The sequence below is a fragment of the Myotis myotis genome, unplaced genomic scaffold (genome assembly GCF_014108235.1).
Source record: "Myotis myotis isolate mMyoMyo1 unplaced genomic scaffold, mMyoMyo1.p scaffold_m19_p_5, whole genome shotgun sequence".
Classification (NCBI taxonomy): domain Eukaryota; kingdom Metazoa; phylum Chordata; class Mammalia; order Chiroptera; family Vespertilionidae; genus Myotis; species Myotis myotis.
Genome location: NW_023416357.1, coordinates 63,373,919 through 63,394,410, shown reverse-complemented (window position 1 = coordinate 63,394,410; position 20,492 = coordinate 63,373,919). Strand labels below are relative to the sequence as shown.

Sequence of the window (20,492 nt, the reverse complement as noted above, 5' to 3'; positions counted from 1 at the left end):
CTTAAATGCAATCCAGAAGCCACCTCATTAATATAAAAAAAGACACCTTTAGCCCTCTAATTGCTTAGGAAATTTCAGAGGTTTTAGGAGCTCTATCCCAGCTCTATAATAACATATATTCTTATTACACATCACAGTATTGCAGGGGGACTGAAGAGATTAGGCTTGGAAAGGAGTAGAGCTACTATCTCTGTGACATCAGGGCAAGTTCAGAAGAGGACACTGATTCTTACCAGCTCCACAGCTCACAGTGCTGTGGGTGAGGAAGGTGACTTGAAATCAAATTGGTGTCAGTTTGGATCTGGATTGAGATTGGCACAATGAGGAGTCCATGCACTTCAATGAAGTTATGTTCACAACTGGAGATGCCAATAATATGATGAAGTTTTCTGTCTGATTGCATGCCTACCCATGAAATATGTGGCACACATGGAGTTTTATTTGTCAAATGTCACTGAATCCTGACGCAGGACCTGCTACAGATTTTGTTCCATTGTCTTTACCTGCAGAGTTCATACAGATAGGTCAAGTATAGTAGGATCACGAAAATATGAGTAGCTTCCTTCCTACTTTTGAAACAGGATATTAAAAGGCAAGTTTTGGCAACCAAGCCGAGGTTACAGTTTGGGAATTTCGGTAAGGTGACTGAGTTTGTCCCAGCAGTGCCACCTGTGGGCTATAATGCCATTTGTATCTTAGAAACATAAAATGTTTTCACAAATTGGTCTTTCATTTTGTGAAATTTTATCTCAAGTTGCTTTGGATTCTAACTAGCTCAGACGGCTCTTTTCCTATAAGAAACTGCATTTGATTTGGTTTTAAAAAGAAGTGTTATAGCAATACCTTATCTGCTTCAAATGCAAACATATTGAATTTCTTCTCTTTTAAAGACTCACTTTTATTTACACCAAAGAGTTTCCTTAAATTCCTGCTGCAAATTAAAATTGCATTTCCCAGTAATAGTTACATGGTGGTGGGTATTCTGGGTTTGGACCTCTCTATTTTAGAAGGTCTTTATGCTCTGCTGCACTCTGCAACTACTCAGCCCTAAATTACCTGAATCTCCCTAGTCCAGATAATAAGGATCAGGGTTAGTAAAAAGTGTCCAAGGCAAACTATATATTTTTAATTAAGTGACATTAACTTGGATATCTTTATAGCTGTGTTTTCAGAAATGCTGAGATCCTTGCAATTGAGGTTTGGTCTAACCTAATGAGTTTATACTAATGAGTACTGTTTTGATCTATGCAATAGAAATGACGGTAGGAAAAGCAGATGCATCTACTGAGATGGGTTCAAAGCATTTGTAGTGATAAAGTATATCCTTGTTAAATAAACCCTGTTGGTGACTTAAACAGTATAATTTTTCACTTTTCATTTTACTGCAGTTTCTTTGTTTATGCTGTCATAAAAAGCCCTTTGCATTTGCCAGCATGAAAGATCAGATTTTTAGTAATAGGGAAGAACTGTTAAAAGTATCTTTAAAAGTTAATGTCTCTGAACCTAACAGTGGTTTTTAAAGACAACCACGCTTTGTGTAGATGAATGCAGTTCTGAAGGAAACCATCATTAGCCTCAAGATTAGATGTTATTGAATCTTTGGCAGAATTTGACTTTGCGGGACCTTATTGGATATAATGGAATGGCATAGTAAACATATTAATTTATGATGAGATATCCAACTTTGAAAGATTCATTTACAAATCGGTTACATGGAGAAATACTTCTACTTAATCTGCTGTTTTAATGCATAATATTTAATTTGAAATATATTACATGTGTCCAAAGAAATATCTTAGCACAGCAATAAAGAATCAAGCAAGTAACTCAGATGAGTAATTCTCTTTTAAGAATATTCTACAGATTAGTTTTATTATTTGACCACTGGAGTGCTGTCTAGCTTCAAAATAATTATAGCTAGTAGTCTAGAACAGCGGTTCTCAACCTGTGGGTCAGGACCCCTTTCACAGGGGTCGCCTAAGACCATCAGAAAAACATATAATTACATATTGTTTTTGTGATTAATCACAATGCTTTAATTATGTTCAATTTGTAACAATGAAATTGGGGGTCACCACAACATGAGGAACTGTATGAAAGGGTTATTAAAGGGTCGCGGCATTAGGAAGGTTGATAACCACTGGTCTAGAAGATAAAGTGAAAAAAATCAGTTATCAGCACTATAGAACTTGGTTTTAGGTATCTGCACAAGGTAAGTTTTGAAATTAAGAAGATATATATATGGAGTTGTCAGCTCTCATTTCTTTCTTCAGCTATGTGGGGTATGACCGCCTTTGAACCACAAAAAGTAAGGCCGCTTTCTCTATGGACTAAACAGTGAAGGCAGGGGTGAGAGGTGGGGTAGGAAAAATAATTTTTCTTTCCTCCAATGGATCAGCAGGAAGTTTAGTTTACCTCTGTGATTTCCTGACCTAGAGGTTATAGAATCTAGTGTGTGTGTTTTAAATTTTTATTTTTATTTTTTAAATTTATTGGGGTGACTTTGGTTAATAAGATTATATAGGTTTCAGGTGTACATTTCTATGATACATGATCTGTATATTGCACTGTGTGCCCATCACTCAAAGCCAAATCATCTTTCGTCATTATATATTTGGCCCCCATTACTCTTTACTACCTCCCCACCACCCTTCCCTCTGATAACTACCATACTGATTTCTGTATCTATGAATTTGAGTTTTATATCCCACTTATGAGTGAAATCATATGTTTCTTAGGTTTTTCTGACTGACTTATTTCACTTAGCATAATAATCTCAAGGTCCATCCAAGTTGTCGCAAATGGCAGTATTTCATCTTTTCTTATGGCTGAGTAGTATTCCATTGTATAAATGTACCACATCTTCCTTATCCAATCCTCTATCAAAAGACACTTCTGTTGTTTCCATGTCTTGGCCACTGTGAATAATACTACAATGAATATAGGGGTGCATATATATTTGTGAATTAATGTTTTCAAATTTTTCGGGTAGATACCCAAAAGAAGGATTTCTGGGTCATATAGTAACTCTATTCTTAGTTTTTTGAGGAAGTGCCATGCTATTTTCCATAGTGGCTGTACCAGTTTACATTCCTACCAGTATAGAATGAGAGTTCCTTTTTCTTTACAACCTCTCCAACACTTGTTATTACTTGTCTTGTTGATAGTAACTATTCTAACAAGTGTGAGGTGGTATCTCATTGTTAATTTTTTTTTAATCCTCACCCGAGGATATTTTTCTATTGATTTTTAGAGAGAGTGGAAGAGAGAGGGAAATACAGAGAGAAATATTGATGTGAGAGAAACACATTGAGTGGTTGCCTCCTGCAGGAGCCCTGACCAGAGCCCAGACTGGGGAGGGGCCTGCAACCGAGGTACATGCCCTTGACTGGAATCAAACCTGGGACTCTTTGGTCCACAGGCTGACACACTGTCCACTGAGCCAAACTGGCTAGGGTTCACTGTAATTTTGATTTGCATTTCCCTAATAGCTACTGAAGTTGAGCATCTTTACATGTATCTGTTGCCCATCTGTATGTCTTCTTGGGAGAACTGTCTGTTCAGGTCCTCTGCCCATTTCTAATTGGATGGATTGTTTGGTACTGAGTTGTATGAGCTGTGGTTGGCAAACATCTTTTCCCATTTGATGTGTTGCCTTTTTGTTTTGTTGGTGGTTTCTTTTGCTGTGCAAAAGCTTTTTTAGTTTGATATAATCCCATTTATTTATTTTTGCTTTTACTTCCCTTGCCTTTGGGGTCAAATTTATAAAATCTTCTCAGACTGGGATCCATAAGTTTAGTGTAACTGTGGTTTATTCTATGTAATTTATTGTTTCAGATATTACATTTCGGTCTTTGATCCATTTTTAAATAAATTTTTGTACATGGGGACACACTGTATTCTAGTTTCCTTCTTTTGCATGTGGTTTTCCAATTTTCCCAGCACCATTTCTTGAAGGGGCTTTTTTCCCCCCACATCATATATTTTTGGCTCCTTTGTCAAAAATTATTTACCCATACATGCGGTTTTATTTCTGGGCTTTCAATTCTGTTCCATTGGTTTGTGTGTCTATTTTTCTGCCAATATAATTTAATTATCGTTGCTTTGTCATATAATTTGAAGTTAGGTAGTGTGACACCCCTGGCTTCATTCTCTTTTTCTGAGGTTAGCAGCTATTCAGGTTATTTTGTGGTTCCATACAAATCTGATGATTTTGTTTTATTTATTTATTTATTTATTTATTATTTTAAAATATATTTTATTGATATTTTACAGAGAGGGAGAGGGATAGAGAGTTAGAAACATCAATGAGAGAGAAACATCGATCAGCTGTCTCCTGCCCACCCCCTACTAGAGATGTGCCCGCAACCAAGGTACATGCCCTTGACCGGAATCGAACCTGGGACCCTTCAGTCCGCAGGCCGACGCTCTGTCCACTGAGCCAAATCGGTTAGGGCAGTAGTATGCTTTTTAGTCTCCACATATTTGTATATTTGTTTTTTCTTTACTTTCTTTTTTGCAGTTGATTTCTAATTTCAAAGCATTGTGGTCAGAGAATATGCTTGGTCTAATTTTAATCTTCTTAAATTTGTTGAGGCTAGTTTTTGTGTCCCAACATATGGTCTGCCCTTGGTAATATTCCATGTGCACTGGAGAAGAATGTATAATCTGATGTTCTGGGATGAAAGGCTCTGTAAATGTCAATTATGTCCATTTGGTCTAATGTGTCACTTGTGGCTATTTCTTTATTGATTTTCTGTTTGGCTGATCTATCTGGAGCTGTCCATGGAGCATTTGGGTCGCCTACTATGACTGTGTTTTTTCAGTTTCTTCCTGTAGTTCTGTTAGTAGATGCTGTATACATTTCAGTGTTTTCTGATATATCAAGAAGGGTTGTGTTTTCTTGATGTAGTGTTCCCTTTATCATTATAAAATGTCCATCTTTGTCTCTTGTTACCTTTGTTATCTTGAAATCTATTTTGTAGATATAAATATGGCTATACTTTCCTTTCTGTGGATGCTATTTGTTTGGAGAATCATTTTCCATCCTTTCACTTTGAGTCTATTTTAGTCTTTGCAGCTTAGATGTGTCTCCTGAAGGCAGCAAATGGTTGGGTTTTGTTTTTTGATCCAATCTGATACTCTATGCCTCTTTATTCATGAATGCAGTCCATTTACACTTAGGGTAATTACTGATATATGAGGATTTCCTATAGCCAGTTTACCTTTTGTTTTCTGGTAGCTCTGTGCCTCCATTGGTTCTTTTCCTTTGTGTTTCTACCTATTTTGTTTGGAAGTATTCCATACTTTACCCCTCTGTTTCCTCTTTTTTAGCGTTATATGTCTCAGTTGTTGTTGTTGTTGTTGTTGTTGTTGTTGTGTGTGTGTGGTTACCATTAAATTTATGAAAATGAAAGTTACGCATATACAGTAGTCCTTTTTCTTTTGAATGCATCTAGTCTCCATCTTCCTTTTCCAATTCAGACCTTTACCTTCTCCCCTTTCTTGTTTTTGTTTTCAGAAATTATCCCTGTTCGTGCTATAAGTTTGTGGGTGATTTTACTTGTAGTTTTGTGACCTTTTGCTCTTTGTTTCAGATAGAGTAACTCCTTTGGGTATTTCCTGCAGTGGAGATCTTCTGGTGATAAATTCCATCAGCTTCTGTATATCTGGAAAAGTCTTTATTTCACCTTCATATTTAAAGGATAACTTTGCTGGATATGTTATTCTTGGTTGGTAATTTCCCTCTTTCAGTAGACATATTTCTATGTCTTTCAGCTTATTTTCTGGATATTTTTTCACTTTCTTTCTGATTTGTTTTGTTACCTTGGTTATTCATGGTATTTGATGGACTCCTTCTCTGTCTAGCCATCTGTGTATGAGTGGCACTTCTCTAGATTGATAAGAATTAGTGTTTCTATTGTATTCCAGTAGGTGGCACTAAATCACAAGTTTTTTGTTTGTTTGTTTTTGTTTTTAGCACTCGTGTTTCTTTGGCTATTCAGATCTTTGCAGGGTGGTGAAAAATGGCCTGTGTTCCCTAGGAAGGTGGGTGGCTCAGCTATAATCTGGTCACCTCAATCCCAGGGGACCAACCTTGTAAGGGAAAGTGATGAGGAATAGGGTTCCAAATCCATGAAATTCCAGTACTATCCTCTGCGGCCCGTCATTTAGTCACTGGCAGTGCAGTCTCCATGGGTGGGGGTAGGGTCAATTTTAAAAAAATGCACTGTATAAAATATTTCTATGTACAAAAAAATAAATGACAAGGTAAACGTAGACAAGATGAATCAATTCAATCTATTAATACTACATTTCCCCTTATTACACAGAAATATAGTTTCATTTATGAGCATTCTATTTATAGTTACTTTTTTTTCTAGTAACATATCACCTTAACCTAATAGAAATAGCATGCAATACTTATTTTTAATCTTGACCTTAAACAACTGCACATAATGACACATGAAAGACTACTTTGGGAAAGTGACACATGGTATGAAAGTGATATATTGAGAGCTCTTTGTATCATGGTACACTTTCTTGAAAATGTGCTTCTATCTCATTAACACTGTACCAAATATATACTTAACTCAATTTTTCATATAAACTTCTAAAGATCTTCTCATAGAACATCTCATAGAGATATTGACTGCAAGTTTTTTTTTTTTTTTTTAAAGGTTGACTTGCAATTAAAACACTATGGCATTTGCTTAAAGCATGCTTTTAATATACCATGGGTCAAAGACTTGGGAGGGACATGCAAAATGTCACCAGCTCACCAGTTAACAACATTTATCTTGGAACACTCATTAAGTTCTAACTTACCAAATGTTACTCTCTGGAAAACCAATATCTGATTAGGGAACCGAAGGTTAATTTAGGTATTGGCTATGTAAAGAGTAGAGAACTGATGCCCATTTTGTAGCATGTAGATACTACTGAAAGGTTATAAAATGAGAGTAGTTAGTAATTTTATTTTTAATGAGATACATCTATTGAGTGGCCTATAAACTTAAATGTTATTGAAACTTAAGTTTCATGAGTTTGCACCTTTACCAGGAGAGGTGTCCCACTCCTGAAGGAGGCATAGCAGATACTGCCTTTTGGTGATTCTTTTTGGATCACCCTCTCCCTGAGCATCTCTAACACTGGGTAGGTTTCTCAAATGGAGAGTAAGTAGGAGTCAGCACTGAAAAAGAATTACTATAACAACAAAGTCATATTTTCTAATATGTTTAGGAATGACTATCACACAAACTAGCTCTTCTGGTTATATTTTGTTTCTTCATTTATATAGCAAAACATCTTTTAATTTAATTTGAATGTTTCTTGGAGTACTTTACAAATGTTTTTCAAATAGAATAAAGCCTGTAATATTTTTTTAAATGCACATTTTCTTTATGCTACTAAGAAGCAAGATGTTTAAAGCTTTTCCAAAGGGGAGGAAAGAAGATCAAACTAATATTTTTGTTATAAACTTGGCTCTGGCTTTAATATTTCATATATATTTATCCAAAAGTCTTGTTTTTAATTTTTTCCACTTATTCTTTTTTTTGCACACAGTATCGCTCATATTTTTTATCTTTTTATATTTAAAAAAGGTTTGTCCATAATATTCCTACTTTAAAAATAAAATAAGCATTCTTTTAAAATTTGTAACAATTTGTTAGTCTTATTTTTTAGTAAAATATTCACGTAATGTCAAAAGAATGAAATGATAGAGATGTAGCCAACTACCTTTAACTAATTCCAAATAAATATTTAAAATCTAAAAACTTCAGGGATCATCAGACTGAGCCAAAATTTCATTCTTCAAAGCAAGTATTCCTTTACTGTTGTCATTAATCCAGTCAATAGTATGACCAATAATCTGTAGTGGTAAACAAAATGCTTGCAGATTTTTTTTTTTTGGAAAGCATTCTAAAATAGATTTACCATAAGCCAAACTGTTTAATTCAGTTCTGTTCTCTTAAATCTTTTTGTTGTGTTGTTAATCCTCACTTGAGTATATATATTTTTTCCCATTGCTTTTTAGAGAGAGTTGATGGAGGGAGGGAGGAGGAGAGAGAGAGAAACATCCATGTGAGAGAGACATATCAAATGATTGCCTCCCACATGTGCCCCAACTGGGGGCTGGGAGAGAACCTGCAACCGAGATAAGTGTCCTTGATGGGGAATTGAACCCATGACCCTTCGGTGCACAGGCCAACACTCCAACCACATGGCCAGGGCTCTTAGATCTTTAATATCCACCTTTTAAAATGCAAAACCTTTTACTTAATGTAGATATATCATAACACAAGAGAGGAAAGTAAATAATGTTATAGTTGCACAAAACATTATTCCGTTGTGAACTTTAGGGCATGTTCTCCATGTAGGTTTTCTTCTTTCTCTTCGCTTTTGTCCCAAAATAACAAAATGTCCTATGAAAAACATAAAAACATTTCTTGCTGTAGACCATGGTGTGTGTGTGTGTGTGTGTGTGTGTGTGTGTGTGTGTGTGTGTAGTGTGTATGTGATATCACACACACACCTTCGGGAATTTGTTTTAACAAATAATTTTATGATATTGTTTTCAGCAGAATCAGATGTTCCCTAAATATTTTCTTGCATCATTCCAAGGCCAAGAGTATTCTAATGATCCCATTACCTAACACTGATGTACAAATAAGTTTCTTTTTTTGTTTTGTTTTTGTTTTTGTGTTTTGTTTAAAACTGTTGTTTCTCAGGCATCAGCATAGGTTGTAAACATTAATTTTGAGCTAATGCTTGTCAGAAAACGTCTGTTAGCAATAAGAAATATTTTATTGGTGTAGAGAGAATATTTTTTTTGGCTAGCTTTAACAAAAACGTTGACAAAATATTTCATGGTTCTTTTATGATACTTAACTTTTGATATTTTAGTAGAATAAGTATGTCAAAACATTTAACTGAAAATTGAATGTTATATATGTATTTTAGTTATTGCACATTTTAACATGACATGCTAAATTACACAGGCAAAAATCACCACCTTTATGGTATTTCACATGCTGAATGAAACAAAGATTTTAAAAAATGTTAACATGTTTTCTTCAAGTACCTTAGACTATCTAAAAATATGAATAAATGTGAAATGTTGACCCATGAAATAAAATAAGTAGTAGAGCAACTGCTGTCAATAAATGTTCGAGCATAATTAATAGAAAACTGCAATTCGAGAAAACGTGCCAATACATGATCAAAATCTCACCATATGACTTATTAGATGATAAACTGTATTTCAGAATACTGTGTTAGCCCATAATGTAGAATTGTTGATATTTTGATTTTTTTTTAACAAGAAATGACAGGTAGTTATAAATGTAAACTAAATCTTTGTTACCCAAACATTGGTTTTGTTTCAGTTCTTGTGTTAAGATACACTCAGTGTGATAGTGCTTGAAAAGGGTTAATTGCCATGTTGGGTTTTCAAATTTCAGGTTTCACTTATAAAATATGTGGAAATATTTGGTAATACTTTCTAAATAAAAAAAAAATGTGTACCCTTTGACCTAGAATTCTGCTTCTAGGTATTTATCAAACAGATAAACTCCCACATGAGTGAAATAATATTTAAGGATATTTATTGTATGTATTATTTGTGTGCCCAATAGACATGTTAGAAGTAAAATGTTCTGTAGATGAAAGTTTAAAAGTAAAAAAACAAAAACAGCATGTATACTCTGCTGTAATTTATAGGGAAACTATCTATCTATAAAACATACACACACACACACACACACACACACATATATGACATATATTTATGTATGAGTATCTTATCTGTGGAAGGCTACTCAAGAAATTGCTCATAGGGTAGCTAGCTTCCAGGGAAAGAAACTGGGCATCTATAGAGAGAAGTGATAGGGAGGTGGACTTCATCTTCACTGTCTTACTATTGTATTGCATCATTTAAATGTAATGCTTACCTAAAAATAAGTAGAATGTGTAAAATGAAGTTTAAGGAGTTAAAATGTAAAGAAGCAGTGCAGATGAGAACCTCTGACAGACGGAACCACCAGGAACGAAGACTGCTCTGAATTGGTTAAGCCTTGGAGCCCTGAGATACAATCACCAAGCCTTGTAGGCCTAATTCTGTCCATACGCTTCTGTGTGGGTGGGAATGTACTAACCTGACAACAAGGCCAGAGATCCAGCCTGCGTAGCAGTGGTGCGTTAATCTAAGTGAATAAATTCATTACATAGCAGTTCGGTTTTCATGAGTTTACCCCAGAGAGGCTTCTTAATTTCCCTATAAGCACAGAGTCGTTTCTGGAGTGCTAAGGTGGGAACTAGGTCCCTACATAGTGTCTCGGATGAAAGTGTTGCCTGGAGCACCCTGCCAGGCCTTTACTCGGCACCTTCAGATGCCACTTCTGCTCTGTGCCTGTGGCAGGGCTGGAAGACATGTGGTTTACCACCCGTCCATCGTCTCCCATGCCTTGGGTTTTAGTTCTCTAGTTTTTGTTTCATAGAGTACAATGAGCTCAAATCCCAAGAGAAGTGGAAAAATGAGTACACATCTGTATTATAAATTGTGAAATTATTTTTCAGGAAGCGAAATTTGATGGACTCATGAAAGAATATATCTCTGTGCAGAATACCTCAGAATAGAATATAAAGCACCGTAAGTGATTGATTGACCTAAATATAAGAGTGCCTGCAGTATATATTAATAAACAGGGCTATAATGTTAGGCGCCTGAAGCAATCTATTTCATATTTAAAAATATTAAGTAAAAATTATCTTTATAATTATGAATACTTAAACAGTATTATTGCTTCTCAATATATAACACATGCAAACATGCCACAATCATTTTTATTGCCCAAAAGGAAAAAATAATTAAAGCTATAAAAAGCTGTTTTTACTGTCATTTTTATTGTGTCTTTGTTATTGCCATTTATCTTGAGAAATAATATGAAAAAGAAATTGAGAAATAATGCACAGTAGATGATCAGTTTTATTCATAGTAAACTTCACTATTGTTTTTTTATCCAAGAGAACAACAGAAAAAAATAAGAAAGATATCCTATATAGTAAAAACCCTGGGTGTAATGTCATGACCGAGGCTCGACCAGCCCGAAGGTAGTCAGTCCTGCAGGGGTTGTCTTGGAAACGGCTGCACCCTATCTGAGCTGTTTCCCACAAGGGCGGCGAGGTTTCAGGCAGGAACCTGCCCTCGGAATGTGGCCGCACTGAGTCCTGGGCCCCCTTAGCTACAGCTGCGCCCTCGCTGAGCTGTTTCCCGTAAGGGCGAGGTTTGAGGCAGGAACCAGCCCTTGGAGCATGGAGGGATATCTTTATAAAGTTTTAATACATTATATTAGAGGTCGTGGTAGTACTGTTTTACCCACAGCGTCTACAGGAATTGCTGCAAATTTACTTCTCGGTGGAAGCACCCTTCATTCCCAATATAAATTACCCATTCCACTAAATGAAACTTCAATTTCTAGACTCGATATAAACAGTGAAGTTGCTAAAACTATTAAAAAGGCCCAACTTCTCATTATTGATGAATACACCATGGCATCCAGTCATGCTATAAACGCCATAGATAGATTACTAACATAAATTTGAATGTTGTATTTGGTGGGAAATTCTCCTTCTTGGAAGGGATTTTCAACAATGTCTCAGTACTGTACCACATGCTATGTGATTGGCCATAGTACGAACGAATTTAAAGTAATGCAATGTTTCAGAAAGTTGTCTCTTACAACAAATATGAGATCAGAGGATTCTGCTTGTAGTGGATGGTTAGTAAAACTTGGAGATGGCAAACTTGATAGCAGTTTTCATTTAGGAATGGATATTATTGAAATCCCCTGTGAAATAATTTGTAATGAATCTATTATTGAAGCTACCTTTGGAAATACTATTTCTATAGATAATATTAAAAATATATCTAAACATGCAATTCTTTGTCCAAAAAATGAGCATGTTCAAAAAGTAAATGAAGAAATTTTGGATATACTCAATGGAGATTTTCACACATATTTGAGTGATGATTCCATTGATTCCACAGATTATGCTGAAAAGAAAAATTTTCCATCAAATTTCTTAACAGTATCACTCCTTTGGGAATGCCGTGTCATAAATTAAAATTGAAAGTGGGTGCAATCATCATGCTATTGAGAAATCTTAATAGTAAATGGGGTCTTTGTAATGGTACCAGATTTATTATCAAAAGATTATGACCTAACATTATCGAAGCTGAAGTGTTAACAGGATCTGCAGAGGGAGAGGTTGTTCTGATTCGAAGAATTGATTTGTCCCCATCTGACACTGGCCTCCCATTTAAATTGATTCAATGACAGTTTCCCATGATGCCAGCATTTGTGATGACTGTTAATAAATCACAAGGACAAACTCTAGACAGAGTAGGCATATTCCTACCTGAACCTTTTTTTGCACATGGTCAGTTATATGTTGCTTTCTCTCGAGTTTGAAGAGCATGTGACGTTAAAGTTAAAGTTCTAAATACTTCAGCACAAGGGAAATTAGTCAAGCACTCTGAAAGTGTTTTCACTCTTAATGTGATGTGCAGGGAGATATTAGAATAAGTGTAATCACTTTATCAATTATTGTTTGCATCACTGTTGTTTTTATATCATGTTTTTGTTGTTTTTATATCATGTTTTTGTTGTTTTTATATCATGCCTTTGTTGTTATATCCTTTTGTTACTGTTTATTTTTTAATAAATTTATATATTATTTTCATATGCATTTTACTAATTTCCTTTCATCTTTCACACTTCTATTATAGAGAAAGGGCAAATAGCAATATTAAAATATTTCTGCTAATTAATTCTCTTTTAATGTGCACAAATTTCATGCACCGGGCTACTAGTCTATTATAAATGTCTGTCGCATTTACATAATTTTAAAAATAAACGTTTGCTTTTCCCCAGAATTTTAAATTTAGGACATCTTTATGTGATTTCCATCTTACCTAATTTTCTTAACACAAAGAAGAATTTTATTCATTTTAATGACTGCATATGTGAAGGAATCTCTCTCCAATACACACTTACATTATAGATATATACACAAACCCTTCACTTGTGAATCTGACAAATTAAGAATAGTAGTTCAGAGATTGGGCTATTTCCTTACACATTAACCATGGTAGGCTGAGGATCCCTGAGATGGGAGAGTTGTGGAAGAGAGATTGACAGTTCAGGTCTTTAAAAGCCCAGTTAAGCTAAGGTCACTGACAAGCTTTTATTTTATACCTCACCTCAGGCTTTTCTGTAACTGAGATATGAGACTAAATTCTTAAATAGCTGAGTAGGGGAAATTTTGGTCCCTATCTAAATTTAGATACCAATACACCATCTCAATCCATTGGGGAACAGTCTACTTTCTGGACAAATGACAAAAGTTCTGGGGAACTTCCGCTTTCCATTATGATAGGTAAAAGAAAGGAAAAAATAAATTTTAAGTAAAAAAGAAACACATGTTCTGGGTATAAAATACTTCTCGACATTTTTACTGAAAAAGACCATGATATAATATTGTGTCTCTACTATAGTACTGTATGAGATATAAGAAAGAAAACAAATACCTATACAAACAAAAAATGATGTATTGGAGCACAGTAAAAAGAAATATATAAGAAATGACTATTGACTCATATGACTTTTCTTTTTTCTCTTTTCATTTTCCTGAACTCCAAAATTTCTTTTATGAACATTTATTGCTTACATGATAATGAGCTAAATGACCTGCCCTTTGGAAAGTTGATAATTTTATATTTCTGTTTATGTTTTTGCAATTACTTTTTTGTGCATTCTCTTAAAATTCTATAATTTATGTGTTATATGTCTAAAAGAAAAGGTGAGAATGGAAAATAAGCCAAAGAAGGAAATAAATACAGCAAAAATATTTAATAAATGGTTTCTTCTTTCCCAAAAATGTTGGTATGAAAACTGCCTTAGTATTTTAAATCTTGGATGGAGTCTATTAAATTTCATTAGGCTAGGGATTTTATCTACTTAATGTTGCCTAGAACATAGCATCCAGCTCACTGTCAGCTACCAAATAGCTTGTGCTTATTATTTGTGGATCTCTTTAGAGAGTCTTTCCCGATTCCTTTCTTTTCCATTTCTGATAGAATAGTTGACTTTGTTGTTATAAAAGTTTATGTTATTTTTAGTTAATAACTATACTATTAAAAATGTGAATTTCATATAGATTGATCTAGCTTTATGTTGGATAACTTACATATCCATAGCCACATAAGCATGATGCCTGTATGCTAATATGCTTACTTAATCTTTAATACATTATATTTTAATAATATAGGAATGCCAAGCTACGGAAGAGCAAATGAAAAGGTCATTTTTTATTCATGTTCTACTGCATGTACCTTCTGCTTGTAGCTCATTATACATGCAGTGGAGCCCAATTTTTTTATAAATGGAAAGCATGCCAAATTAAACCACAAGTTCATAACTGATATTCTTTTCCTAAAAGGAGCGCTCTCCATCTTTTCAATTTTATTTATTCTGACTGCTTGTTACTCATTTGTGCTTCCCTCTTCTCTGTTATAGTCAGAATTTCTAATCCCATTTCAAGCAGAAGGCTGCCACTTTTCATCAGAGAAGAGGCAATAAACATGCATTATACTTATATATGCGGGCTTTCATCTGGGAAGCTCAAAGTGTTTTATGCATAAGTAGCATTTTCCCCGGCCTTTTTTTTAAGTAGGAAAAATGAGCCTACAGAGCTTAAATGACTGAAGGAAGCCCACACCTGCAACAACGGAAGTCGTGATTTTAATTAAATATATATCTGTGAGAATATTCAGGATTCTTTGACCTGCATATCAATTTATATGCTGTGCTCAGAAGAGTAGCAAAACTGTGGAGAGTGAAAAATCAGCGCTATCACATTCTTGTCATAGCTCAGTTAGAGAAAATAGTGATGTAACGAAAATGAGCTATAAGAGAGAGTAACTTCATGAACCTGACTCATTCATTTATTGCCTTCAAATACCAAAATTACAAAAAGAACTCAACTTGAAAGAAACAGGGTTTTAGGGTCAAACTTTTGAGAGTTCTGTGAGTGTGGATCAGAGGTCCAGAGCAAGGCAGCCCAGCGGGTGGACAAGGTCCAGTCAGGGCAGGAAAGGAAGGGCTGGTTCTCAGGAATGAGCCCCTCCCTCACTTAATTAATCTCAATCAGTCTTCCTCCCTCCTTCCCTCCCTCCACACCTCTTCTCTCTGTCTCTCTCTCAGCTGTACTAATTCAAATGTGGATTCTTAGTTGTCAGAGAATGAGTAAGAGATTAATAGGAAATAGAGAATTTTAAAAAATAAAAATAATGCTACCATCAATAATAAATGATCATCTTGTTCAGAGGACATCTGGATGTAGGTCTGTGGTTCTCAAACTGCCTTGCACTGGATCTGTGGGGCAGGGCCTTGGGGATGGAGAAGATCAAAGGAATGAGGTCCCAGAATGTTCTTCTCTGACCTCCACTTTGGTGATGCTGTGCAGACTGGTTCAGTGCATGGGGGTGGGGAGTGGAAGGTGAAAGGAGTCTGGGAAGTTTGATTTATATTGAGAAGGGAGGCCTAGAGTGTGGAAGTGGGGATGGGATGAGAAAAATTAAAACTAAGGAAGGCTGTGTCTTTGAAAGAGTGATGGGGAAATTTAGAGATTTAAATGTAGAGGTTAGAGGTGGTTGCTTTCTGTGATGAGAGGGACTTTAGGAAGATGGATTTCTGGAAAGGATTTTTAAAAATGTAACTTGAGAGTGGGAGACGTGGCTAAGGTACTACTATGTACGGGATTACTGAACTCACTATCCTGTGAACTCACTTTTTGCCTGTTGAAAAATATATATTAAAAAGTGATAGAGGTGTCCCATACAATCATAGTAGAGGTGGGTGACTGAGATCTAAGGATATCAAATAACAAACTGGCTGAACAGCAGAGGGATGTCCACGTGATCTCACTGTACCTCTTTTCCATTTACAATGCAAACCAGTTAATTTCTTAAATAAAATAATTACTGATTCAACTAAGAAAAACTTGCATTTCCACTTAACCAAAAAATGAAATGAAGCAGAATTTATTGATACTCAAAAGTATATATTTTAGCTATGAGATGCCTATATAGATAGACACATATATGGGTATAGAGATATTTAGATAAAATGTAGGTATATACTTGGCATAATATTACTACATATATAGAATCTTAGAATTTCCTAATGAATTCCAGGTTATACATTTATTTCCACTAGAAAAACACTTTTTTAAATATAGATTTGTCAAAAAGTACTTAATTTCTTCTCCCCTCCACTCAAATTAATCTTATCCTAGGGGCACAGTGCACAAATTCGTTCACCTTGAAAGGAACTGTGAGCTGCAAGACTGTGGTGGGCACAGGAGCGGGTCTCAGCCCTTCCTCTGTGCCCCCGCCTGGTCCCACCTGCCATGGCCTCCGGTCCCCTGTCTGCCAGCAGCTCCGCTCCCGCCACCACTGCTCCCACACACTGACAGTGCCAGCCCGCTCACACCCGCTGACAGCACTGAGCAATTGAGGCTGGTACCAGCAGCGGGTGCAAGTGGGGCCAGCGTCATCAGTGGGTGCAAGCGGCAGCTCCGGTGCTGGCAGTGGGTGCAAGCAGTGGCTCTGGTGTCAGCAGCAGGTGTGAGAGGTGGCTGCTGGCCCTAAGCACCTCTCAGGAGCAGGGGGAGATGGAGAAGCCTTGCAGAGTGATCGGGGCTGGTGCTGGGCACCTGCAGTGGATGTGAGCAGCAGCTCCAACGCCAGCAGCAGGTGCAGGTGCTGGGTGGGACCATGGCACATGGGAACAAAAAATGTTCAGTAACCATCAGAGGCTTGTCCTAATGACATCGACCGGCACCCTGCCTTGGTCTGGTGCCCCCACTCACCTGCTCCACCATCTTGCCATGGCCAACGCCCTCCATGTTCTGCACGCGCCCCCTTGTGGTCAGCGCACGTCATAGCGACCGGTTGTTTGGTTCAGTTGTTCTGCTGTTCGGTCTATTTGCATATTAGCCTTTTATTATATAGGATAATTTAGAAGTTATCTGGGGTGTTATAAATGCCTTCCAGTACAGTAGTTGGGGAAAATTGTGTGTATATTAGCCTAGAAACAAACGTCTTAGGATGTCAGATACATGCCTGATATTCTCACTGCAAACATTGCATGCTCAAAATTGCAAGCTGACCATGTTTAGGCTAATTCTTTTGGAGAACAGAACAGCAAAGCAAAAAGGCAGAGCAGCATCTTGAAGCAGTATTCTGTGTCCCCACAGATACTCCTTAGCCTTCCACGTAGTGGCCCTGGACCAGGCAAGCAGTTGATGACAGGAAGTGCTGGAGGTGGCACCTCTAACAGATCACCCTGCTAAGTTGGCACCCTGGCCTGGCTTGGTGAAGAAAGGCCATTACTCATTAGCACAGCAGCCACTTTCCAAAGTCCTGTGATCTTGGAGCAGGTGGTTTTCCATCTCTTTAGGCTCTTTTTCTTCATATGTAAATGAAGGGATGAGACCCTTAAGGCCTTGCCAGGTCTATTTTCCAGAGATTATGCCATTTCGTCTCATCTGCCCCGGGATTATTCTATGTCTTTACCTTTAGAAGAATGTTGTACAGGTCAGTACCTAGCAGATCATGCACTATGACGGACTCCACTATATAGTAATTGTTCTAAGAGAAAAGCACAGTCTGGTCCAGTGATGGCGAACCTATGACATGTGAACCACGCGAACTCATTTTTTTGGTTGATTTTTCTTTGTTAAATGGCATTTAAATATATACAATAAATATCAAAAATATAAATCTTTGTTTTACTATGGTTGCAAATATCAAAAAATTTCTATATGTGACACAGCACCAGAGTTAAGTTAGGGTTTTTCAAAATGCTGACACGCCGAGCTCAAAGGTTCGCCATCACTGGTCTGGTCCATACCCATAGCTTACTTTCAGAGTCAAGGCTGAAATATCAGAAGTTGTTCCCTGGAATATTAATAGGGTTTTCAAGTGAAAGTTGAGTGAAACAGGCCTTGGTTCAGCAATACTGCTTGGGGCTTTTTTTTATGCTTTTGCACTATGACCCAAGGGTCTGAGGGTTCTAGAAATTCAGTGTCTTTCCACCTGATTTTGGTGATCTCTCTTTTTTGTATGGAAAGTCTGTACATTCTGGGAAATTGTTTTTGCTCTTCTCAATTTACCAATCAAATAGAGTGAGTGTTCCTCTTCCCCAAATCTGTCCTTCTCCTAGCTTGTGCTAGCCAACACAGGCAACTTCTGTGGAAGGCTTCAAGGCATTGGGCTATGTTCAGTGTTAGGAAGATGTGTAGGAATATCAGAATATAGTACTAAGAACATCAGACCTGCCCCCACTTACCTGGTGTTTGAGTGGATTTCGCTCTCTCCTTTCTCATGTAAGAAAGTATCCATGTAGACAGAATAGTAGGGGAGGATGCATATCTTAGCTTCTTAATTATATCTAGCTTTAAGTTTGTTCTCTTAGGGTAAAAGCATGAACTTTGTAATTCTAATCATGCAGATCTCAGCTTAAAGCTGCCACTTACTCTCAGACTGAGCTTGTGGTTCTGTAGTTATAATGTGGACATGGTAAAATGGTGGAATAGTATTTCCCAGAATTAAGTAAGTAAATATTCAGCAAATTACCATTAATTGAGGCTCACTGATATTAGCTACCTTTATTCTTCCATTTTCTAGCTGAGAGGTCCTAGATCTAGGAGGGAGTAATCTGGACTCATTCCATCACTAAGTCATTGCTAATGATCACAAATGTAATATTGTTGGCCCCAGACCTTAATGTCTCCTTTACTCAGTCCTCTAACCTATCAAATGGAGATAAAACAACTTTGCATGGGTTTTTTAGGTATACACCAAAATAATAGATGTGTAATTAATTTCAAAATATTGTTTTGAAGTTCCAATGAATAATACTTATTTTTAGTAGTAGTAAAATTATTACCAACTGCCCTAACCGGTTTGGCTCAGTGGATAGAGCGTCGGCCTGCGGACTGGAGGGTCCCAGGTTCGATTCCCATCAAGGGCATGTACCTGGGTTGCGGGCACATCCCCAGTGGTGAGTGTGCAGGAGGCAGCTGATTGATGTTTCTCTCTCATTGATGTTTCTAACTCTCTATCCCTCTCCCTTCCCTCTCCCTTCTTCTCTGTAAAAAAATCAATAAAATATATTTTAAAAAAATTATTAGCAACTGTTAGTCTGATAGTGAAACCTTTTTGTTTCCAGTGAAATATCTGTTGCAGTGGGATTTCTGAAAAGAGCATACTTTTTTAAACAAAATCCGTTAGGACAGATTTAAGATAATGGACTGAGCCCCTTGTTTTCTGTCTTGCATAGGAAGGCTTTGTACTTTTAAACATTTGTATACAAGTTCTTTCATCTTCAGCTGCACAACTGTAAAAGATTTAGAGTTTTTGAAGATTTTGCAGTTAATTTTTAGCTGAATTGTATATAGATCAAATCCGTGCATCATCAGAAAGGCTCCAAAAAGGGGAATTTATAGAGCTAGGGGAAAAGGAGTTAAAATTTTATAAGTCTTTGGGAACTTTAAATGTGAAAAATGTGTTTTTTGCTTAAAAATTACATTTTAGAACTATGGGAAAATTCTTACATGAAAACCATACTGTTTATTTTGTTCTATCACATTTAAGGTATGTCATTATTAAATCTATTCATTTCACAGTAAACGATACTATTGGTGTTGACATTTTGTTTAAATGATTTTAAAGTGTTTTCTATTGAAATTCGTTTCTGATGTGAAATTTTAATAGTTTAGTATAAAAAGTTTAGGTCTTTTTTATTATTTCTTAATATATATATTTTTATTGATTTCAGAGAGGTAGGGAGAGAGAGAAAGAGATTGAAACATCACTAATGATAGAGAATCATTGATTGGCTGCCTGCCGCATGCCACACACTGGGGATCAAGCCCACAATTTTGGCATGTGCCCTGACTGGGAATCAAACCATGACCTCCTAGTTTATAAGTTGACGCTCAACCAAATGAGCCATGCCGGCTGGGCAAGCTTAGGTCTTTTTAAAAAAAACAAAACACTAAAATTTTAAATTTATTCTAAGACATGTATTATGTTTATCTTATACTTTTTTGTGTCAAACTTTTTTGCCTAAATTTTCCATTTCTATATATAACCTCTGTGAAGTCATTTGTAAAATGTTTTGGGTGGTAGATAGCTTACCTGTCCTTTTTGATAAATCTCCATTTCCTTCCTAATTATTTAGGAGAGAAATCTAGATTACCTGGGTATGTCTCTAAAGTCCTGATGGCTTTGTCCTATCTCTTGCAGCTATGTTTTCATAATCTACTTAACAAGCGCTATTAGTTAGGTGGGCATTTTATAATTTGCTGTAGGAGTTAAGTGGGTAGACAGAAAAGTTTTAAAGCTGCATTGTTGAGGAAAC

At 36.3% G+C, this 20,492-nt stretch overlaps 1 protein-coding gene across 7 annotated transcripts in view; it reads left to right on the top strand.

Annotated features, from left to right (window-relative positions):
* The window catches only part of FBXL17 (F-box and leucine rich repeat protein 17), a 451,458-nt gene that overhangs the window by 253,957 nt on the left and 177,009 nt on the right, over positions 1-20,492 (top strand). The window contains exon 7 of one of the 7 annotated variants that reach the window (XM_036310120.1): positions 10,579-10,618. The exons of the other annotated variants lie outside the window; for them this stretch is intronic. Within the exon in view, the coding sequence (XP_036166013.1) occupies positions 10,579-10,603 (25 nt within the window). The 3' untranslated portion in view covers positions 10,604-10,618. Of the gene's footprint in view, positions 1-10,578; positions 10,619-20,492 lie in introns of those variants that run through there. 7 annotated transcript variants of the gene reach the window in all.